Below are 8,875 nucleotides of genomic sequence, written 5' to 3'. Positions count from 1 at the left end.
AGAGAGAGAAGAGACAGAGAGAAGAGACAGAGAAGAGACAGAGAAGAGACAGAGAGAAGAGACAGAGAAGAGACAGAGAAGAGACAGAGAGAAGAGACAGAGAAGAGACAGAGAAGAGACAGAGAAGAGACAGAGAGAGAGAGAGAAGAGACAGAGAAGAGACAGAGAGAGAGAGAGAAGAGACAGAGAGAGAGAGAAGAAACAGAGAGAGAGAGAGAAGAAACAGAGAAGAGACAGAGAGAAGAGACAGAGAAGAGACAGAGAAGAGACAGAGAAGAGACAGAGAAGAGACAGAGAGAGAGAGAGAAGAGACAGAGAAGAGACAGAGAGAGAGAGAGAAGAGACAGAGAGAGAGAGAAGAAACAGAGAGAGAGAGAGAAGAAACAGAGAAGAGACAGAGAGAAGAGACAGAGAAGAGACAGAGAAGAGACAGAGAAGAGACAGAGAGAGAGAGAGAAGAGACAGAGAGAGAGAGAGAAGAAACAGAGAAGAGACAGAGAAGAGACAGAGAGAGAGAGAGAAGAGACAGAGAGAGAGAGAAGAAACAGAGAGAGAGAGAGAAGAAACAGAGAAGAGACAGAGAAGAGACAGAGAGAGAGAGAGAAGAGACAGAGAAGAGACAGAGAGAGAGAGAGAAGAGACAGAGAGAGAGAGAGAGAAGAGACAGAGACTGAGCAGCGACATTAAAACTGATCAACATGTCCAGAGAATTACAGTAACATTATCCACTCTGTTTTTTTTTGTTTTGTTTTGTTTTTTATTATAAATTTAACATCATGTAAAGTCCTTAGAGACATGTCACAACAATCAAGTAACAATCAAGCAAAGAAACTAAAAACAAAGCCAGGGGACTAAACATAAATTCACATTCATAGAAATACATTGAATGACTTGGACAAATTCATTATCTTAATGGCCTTCTTATCAAAAGCAACAAATGAGGGTTTAGGATTATTAAATTTGGATTTGTGGATATGGTATTTTGGCAAAATAATAATTAGGTTTATAAGATAACATTCTCTGACTTTATTAATATTATATTTATTGATGCCAAACAATACATTTTCTAAGCGTAGAGTGAAATCAGAGTCAATATTATCAATAATAAACCTGCATGTCTTTCCAAACTTTTTGAGGTGTTTCTGGGTATACATCACAGAATGAACAGTTTACATTAATATCCTTTTTCAACTTTACAAGATAATGATTTAATATAATAATAGTAATATCGATGTGTAATTTTAAAAGAGACCTCCCTTATTTTATTAGTTAATAAATACTTATAAGGTAATTTCCAAATATTTTTCCAATTGAGATTGTTTGTCAACCTGTTCCAATAAGTAACAACATAGGGGATGGAAACAATATCTCTTTGAAATAAAGTATGTATACCTCTGTTGTTATTTTTGGTGGTAGATGAGAAGCATATCTGACCTGTAGGAGTGTCAGTTGGATTTATGGCCGGCTCTCTGAAGAGCATCATGACTCCAGAAGGAATTGCATCTAGCAACCGAATATTCCCTCGGAGTCACAGGAATACCAAATGTAGACAAGAATTCTGTATAGTTAATAGCCCACTGTCATTAAATAACTGATTCACCAAAATAATGTTGTTTGTAAACCATTTCTCATAGAATAAGGATTTATTTTTATATAATATGTTTCCATTATTCCAAATAAAACATTTGTGTGGTGAGAAGTTATGCTTACAAATGAGGGACCAAGCAAGGAGTAGGCTGCTTGTTGGTGGAAACTGGATCATTTTAAGGGGATTTTTTCAGTCTTGTAATTACAGAGCAAAATACATTTCAGACCACCTGATTTGGAAAATATTTAATGAGGAGTGAAGTTCCAGACTGAGGTAGGGTTATTTAAGAACTGTTTAATCCAACTGACCTTGAACTGTTGTTAAGAGTGTTGACATCTAGAAAGTGAAGTCCTCCTGATTCATATGTATTCATAATAACAGATTTTTTTAACATAGTGAGTTGTTTTTCTTTTTTTTTTTTTTTGTTTCTGATATTGGGCATCCCTGTCTAATACCACGATTTAATTGAAACCTAGGAGATGTCCCACAGTCCAATTTAATTGAACCATTTCCATTCATATACATGGTTTTAATCGCCTTACAGAAAAATTAACCAAATCCAAATTTTTCGAGGGAATGGAAAATAAATTTATGTTCTACTGTGTCAGATGCTTTGTAAAAATCTAGGAAAGGAATGTAGCTATCATCAGAGCATAAATGTGAAGTCAATTAAATCTAAAACTAATCGAATATTATTTGAAATATGTCTATTTCTCATGAATCCTGATTGAACCTCATCGATAATGAGTACTAGTACTAGTACTAGTAGTCTTGATTCTTTTTGCAAATATTAAGGCAAATACTTTGTAGTCATTATTGACAAGACAAATTGGCCTCCAGTTATCAATTAGTTCTTTTTGGGTTTAGAAATTAAATGAATTAGACCTTGTGTCAAGGTGGGAGGAAGAGTCTCTCTGTCAATACTTTCTAAGAAAAGTTCCAGAAGGAAAGGTGCCAACTGTTCTGCAGAGGCCTTAAAACATTCTGCTGTGAGACCACACACTCCAGGGGATTATTTTACTGAAGATATTTAATACCATTTAAAATTTCTTCCAGAGATATAGGATCATCGCATAGCATTTTGTGTTCTAAATTAATCTGGGTGATATTATTCAAAGTATCTAGGAAGTTGGTGGTTGATTCTTTGCAGTATTTTGAGTTATATAAGTTACTATAAAATTTGGAACAGTAATTAGATATTGTGATAGGATCATCCACTCTAAGCTCTAATTATTAAAAAAAAAAAGAATACACTTTGACATAATTGGTGTTGTGAAGGCAGGAAGATCTAATCAAATTTCAGATGCCAAGTGAAAAAATATTACTAGTAGAAGTAGTAGAAGTAGTAACAGTATTACTAGTATTGCTTATATATAATTAAAAAAATACAAAAAGTCAAACAGTCAAGATAGACAAAGTTTATGATTAAAGATTGTGATTTTTATTATACTAAATTGCGTCTATAATATACAAACATTCACAATATTTTGTACAATCACTTTGTGCTTCTCCTCGGACAGGAGTGAACTGTAACAACAAGTTTACATAAACTCTCTATAGGATTTGTCCATGGGTTACAGCATAAAAATAAATCCATACTCAACACATCATAATTTCTAATTCTATCATTTACAAATTCACTTAAAAAATAATCATATGAAGACATTGTCAATATTATTGTATATTTTATCAACATGAAGACACATGGTGGGGAGTTACACTCAAAACGTGCGCTGTGGTAGCTATATAACAATTTGGCAGGATATTATTTTTTTTATTCCATAATATTCAATAATAAATGCACAAAATTTTTCCACATTTTTCTCTACATCTTCCCTTTTCTCTAAGTATTTCATGTACATGTATCTCAGCTGACATGACATTATCAAAATATCACACTTCTGTCAAAGATACTGCACACACACACACACACACACACACACACACACACACACACACACAAAACCCTGACGACTGAACACAATAAATATCATGATGTCATAACGACAGAACGTGTCGGCTCTACTCACACACACACACACACACACACACACACACACACACACACACACACACACGATGAGAGAAACACGTGAACATGACGCTACGTGACGACAGCTGAGGGAGGAGGAGGCGGAGCTCTTCACTCATCAGACTCACTCAGTGGAGCCGGAGCAACAGATGAGAGCCACCGAGGAGCAGAGCTGCAGCTCAGTCTGGGTCAGTCTGGTCTGGTCTGGTCTGGTCTCTGCAGTCTGGTCTGGTCTGGTCTGGTCTGGTCTCTGCAGTCTGGTCTGGTCTGGATCAGTCTGGTCTGGTCTGGTCTCTGCAGTATGGTCTGGTCTGGTCTGGTCTGGTCTGGTCTCTGCAGTCTGGTCTGGTCTGGATCAGTCTGGTCTGGTCTGGTCTCTGCAGTCTGGTCTGGTCTGGTCTGGTCTCTGCAGTCTGGTCTGGTCTGGTCTGGTCTCTGGAGTCTGGTCCGGTCTGGTCTCTGTCAGTCTGGTCTGGTCTCTGGAGACTGGTCTGGTCTCTGTCAGTCTGGTCTGGACTGGTCTGGTCTGGTCCGGTCTGGTCTCTGTCAGTCTGGTCTGGTCTCTGGAGACTGGTCTGGTCTCTGTCAGTCTGGTCTGGTCTGGTCTGGTCTGGTCTGGTCTGGTCTCTGTCAGTCTGGTCTGATCCGGTCTGGTCTGTGTCAGTCTGGTCTCTGTCAGTCTGGTCTGGTCTCTGGAGACTGGTCTGGTCTCTGTCAGTCTGGTCTGGTCTGGTCTGGTCTGGTCTGGTCTCTGTCAGTCTGGTCTGGTCTCTGGAGACTGGTCTGGTCTCTGTCAGTCTGGTCTGGACTGGTCTGGTCTGGTCCGGTCTGGTCTCTGTCAGTCTGGTCTGGTCTCTGGAGACTGGTCTGGTCTCTGTCAGTCTGGTCTGGTCTCTGGAGACTGGTCTGGTCTCTGTCAGTCTGGTCTGGTCTGGTCTGGTCTCTGTCAGTCTGGTCTGATCCGGTCTGGTCTGTGTCAGTCTGGTCTCTGTCAGTCTGGTCTGGTCTCTGGAGACTGGTCTGGTCTCTGTCACTCTGGTCTGGTCTGGTCTGGTCTGGTCTGTGTCAGTCTGGTCTGATCTGGTCTGGTCTCTGTCAGTCTGGTCTGGTCTGTGTCAGTCTGGTCTGGTCTTAGACTCAGACCTGGTTTGTCTTGGGTTTGTCCATCTTGGTTTCTGGCCTTAAAGGAAAATCCCCCTCAGCTCCTCTCTGCTCAGTCTGTGATGTTCGACACATTCCAGCCCAACGCTCAGCAGCCAATCAGCAGCGAGCTAGACGAGTGTTTCTGATCGCGGCCCCTTCACTCAAACCCAGCCTGTCTCTCTGCTGCAGTGCATTCTGGTCTCTCTCCTGCTCCTGCAGTGCATGCTGGTCTCTCTCCTGCTCCTGCAGTGCATTCTGGTCTCTCTCCTGCTCCTGCAGTGCATGCTGGTCTCTCTCCTGCTCCTGCAGTGCATGCTGGTCTCTCTCCTGCTCCTGCAGTGCATTCTGGTCTCTCTCCTGCTCCTGCAGTGCATGCTGGTCTCTCTCCTGCTCTTGCAGTGCATGCTGGTCTCTCTCCTGCTCCTGTGGTGGAGAAACTGGTCTCTCTCCTCTTCTACGATGGATTTCTCCCTGTATGATTGTTGAACGTCTCTCGGTGCAAAATGGCGGCTCTAGAAAGAAGCCCTCGCTCTTTGATTCTGAGGGACTGACACCAAAACCTGACGTTTACCGCTGAGGCTTTACATCCTGAAACATTTTCTCATATCAAACTGGAAACATCTGGAGGTGACGTCACCTCGTCTACGATTGGCCGGTTATCCACCAAGAAGAAAAACAACTAACTCCTGGATGGAGACAGGAATGAGGAGAACATCACTGACTGCTGTTTTAAAGAACAGTTACAGAGTTTTAGGGGAATTTTCCTTTGACCAACTGTGGGTGTTAATGGAGCCGCAGTGCAAGTATTTCCTTGATTATAGCTTTGTTAAGGAAAGTGCAACACAAATATAGTTATTGTTATTATTATCACTGAATATACTGACTTGTCTAGTATTTCTACCTGATACCAACACAAACAATCTCAAGGAACTCAAAAAATCACAAGCTGCTTCGTCCTGTCTGGGTAACGCATTACATTCTGCGTTAAAACACAACAAAACAGCACTGCAGAGTAGCATCACCATGACAATTTGGACAGATTTGATATCGGTCTTGTTTCTGGACTTGTCAGATTCCAGTCTTGGACTCGACTGGACTCGGTCTCGGTTCGTCTTCGACTCAGATGGTTTCGACTGCAGCTCTGCCTGGGAGTTGTGCGTTGGTGGCGTCGCCCTGAAGCGTCTTCAAGCAAAAACTACACTAAGTAAGGCCGGTACCGGCTGGTGGGCTGCAGGCGGGCTGTTTTAGTTTGGATTTATTCTGATCTGTTTGAGAAGCGGCCGGCTGTGTGAACACCATCTCTTCACCCTGTAAACTTGTGGACATGGACAGCTGTGGACAGGTGTTGTGTCTTGTTGTGCTACACGTCGAGGAGAGGCAGTGCTGTGCTGACCTGCCGACCCTCCCGCTCCTCGCTCACCCGGACGGGTCGGCCGCGACACTTAGGGGCTGAAAGGGATGGAGATGCTAGTGGCGGTACAGAAGTTGCAGTAGAAGAAATGCGTACAGGCTGCTCACAAACATGGACTGAAGCGGAGTAAGTGGAATAGTTGATCCGTTTTTTCTTTTTCTCCTTCGGACGGTGAAAGGACGGCGAAAGGACGGGGCGACGGCGGCGGAATGACGGGAAGTACGGCGACGGCCGACGGCCAATCAGCAGCACTTCTGAGGTAGCTGGGCGGGCTTGTCGGTCAGTCTGGCGGTCTTGGAGCCGGGAGCGACCGGCGCCTCCACGTCCACGCGCTCCGACATCTTCACACAGATGATGTCCACCAGCCGCTCGAACACCTGCCGCACGTTGATGTTCTCCTTGGCGCTGGCCTCGTAATACTCGAAGCCTGCAGCGACAGGAACACACGGATTCAACTCAACACTGAGCCACTGGACCGCGGCCTCAGTGGGCGGAGCCAAAGAGCCACAGCTTTTCAGACAACAAGTTAGCTAACTGGAAACTGGAAACTGGAATGGCAAAGAAGGAACTCTCGTTAAAATATAAACAAAAAATATACATAGAAATGACTTCTGTTTTAACTCAGTATGGTAGATTGTATTGTTTCAGTTAGCAGCAGAGCGCTAGGCTTCATAATATTAGCTTCTTATCAGAATTAAATGTTATATGTTGGATATGGACACAAATACAACTTTTACTTTATTTTACACACATTCAATTTAGCTAATATTTCCTTATAAACTGCACAAATCTGTATCACAACACTTTCTCAGTAGAAAGGTCGGTGTATTTTCATGTTTCATTCTAATATATATAAATATATTTATTACTACATAGTTATAACTATGCAGTTGGTAATTTACAGAGGGTGAATATCTACAAGTTAAGCATTTTGCATACAGGGAATATGTCACTTTGTCTCAGTAAGACTCACTACTTCAGTCTCTTCTTGTGAATCTCTCCTAAAAACAAACCTCTATAAACTTGCTTTTACTTTCTTGTGTTCAGGCTGACTGGCATCATCTTTCTCATTTTATTATCTGTTTATTTTATTATTGCATTGGTTTGGGTTGTCTAATTGTTTTCCTTGTATGTTCTGTGAAGCACTTTGTAACCGAAGTGCTCTGACAGGTTCCTGACTGAACTGGACTGGGTGTGGTTTCATGGTTTCATGGTTTCATGGTTTCATGGTTTCATCTGTTTGAATGTCTTCAGGTCTGTTTGATGGATCATGCTCTTCCTCTGCATCATACACTTCTCAAATATTTGAAACCTGGGATGAACTTTTCAACTGAAAAATATGGTCCAATACCAAGCACTGATCCAGTCTGGATAATATACAGTATGTATGTTATGTATTACTGAATAATATAGATACATGTAGACGTATCATAGTTCTGTGTTTAGACCATGATAGAGATGGGACATACTTCTGTGTGAAAAATGGAACTGCTTTGTTTTCATGTCTAAACCCTTTTCCTCACAGCTGGAGTCATCTTACTGTCGGAGAGCGTCTGTGTTCATGACATGACGCCCTGACGCCCTGACGCCCTGAGGACCTGCCGACCTGACGCCCTGACGACCTGACGACCTGACGTCCTGATGACCTGACGCCCTGATGACCTGCCGACCTGCCGACCTGCCGCCCTGAGGACCTGCCGACCTGACGCCCTGACGACCTGCCGCCCTGACGCCCTGAGGACCTGCCAACCTGCCGACCTGACGCCCTGACGCCCTGAGGACCTGCCGACCTGCCGACCTGACGCCCTGACGCCCTGCCGACCTGCCGACCTGACGCCCTGCCGACCTGACGCCCTGCTGACCTGCCGACCTGACGACCTGCCGCCCTGAGGACCTGACGACCTGCCGCCCTGACGCCCTGCCGACCTGCCGACCTGACGACCTGCCGCCCTGAGGACCTGACGACCTGCCGCCCTGACGCCCTGCCGCCCTGCCGACCTGACGACCTGCCGCCCTGACGCCCTGCCGACCTGCCGACCTGACGACCTGCCGCCCTGACGCCCTGACGCCCTGCCGACCTGCCGACCTGACGCCCTGACGCCCTGCCGACCTGCCGACCTGACGACCTGCCGACCTGACGCCCTGACGCCCTGCCGACCTGAGGATCTGACGCCCTGACGCCCTGACGCCCTGAGGACCTGACGCCCTGACGACCTGCCGCCCTGACGCCCTGCCGACCTGCCGACCTGACGACCTGCCGACCTGACGCCCTGACGCCCTGAGGACCTGCCGACCTGCCGCCCTGACGCCCTGAGGACCTGCCGACCTGCCGACCTGCCGACCTGACGCCCTGAGGATCTGACGCCCTGACGCCCTGCCGCCCTGACGCCCTGAGGACCTGACGCCCTGACAACCTGACGCCCTGAGGACCTGACGCCCTGACGACCTGCCGCCCTGACGCCCTGAGGACCTGCCGACCTGCCGACCTGACGCCCTGAGGATCTGACGCCCTGACGCCCTGCCGCCCTGACGACCTGACGCCCTGAGGACCTGACGCCCTGATGCCCTGCCGCCCTGATGACCTGCCGCCCTGACGCCCTGAGGATCTGACGCCCTGCCGCCCTGACGACCTGACGCCCTGAGGACCTGACGCCCTGATGCCCTGACGACCTGACGCCCTGACGACCTGCCGACCTGCCGC

General features: G+C 45.8%; 1 protein-coding gene across 1 annotated transcript in view; it reads right to left on the bottom strand.

The window, feature by feature from the left end:
* Positions 1-6,416: 6,416 nt before the first annotated feature.
* The window catches only part of rab3b (RAB3B, member RAS oncogene family), an 11,808-nt gene continuing 9,349 nt past the window's right edge, over positions 6,417-8,875 (bottom strand). Inside the window, exon 4 of the mRNA XM_071899501.2 lies at positions 6,417-6,601. Coding sequence (XP_071755602.1) covers positions 6,417-6,601 — 185 coding nt within the window. The remainder of the gene's footprint in view (positions 6,602-8,875) is intronic.

The sequence above is a fragment of the Centroberyx gerrardi genome, chromosome 9 (assembly GCF_048128805.1).
Source record: "Centroberyx gerrardi isolate f3 chromosome 9, fCenGer3.hap1.cur.20231027, whole genome shotgun sequence".
Lineage (NCBI taxonomy): Eukaryota > Metazoa > Chordata > Actinopteri > Beryciformes > Berycidae > Centroberyx > Centroberyx gerrardi.
Note: the sequence above shows the minus strand (reverse complement) of the source record. Positions and strands in the feature narration are given on the sequence as shown.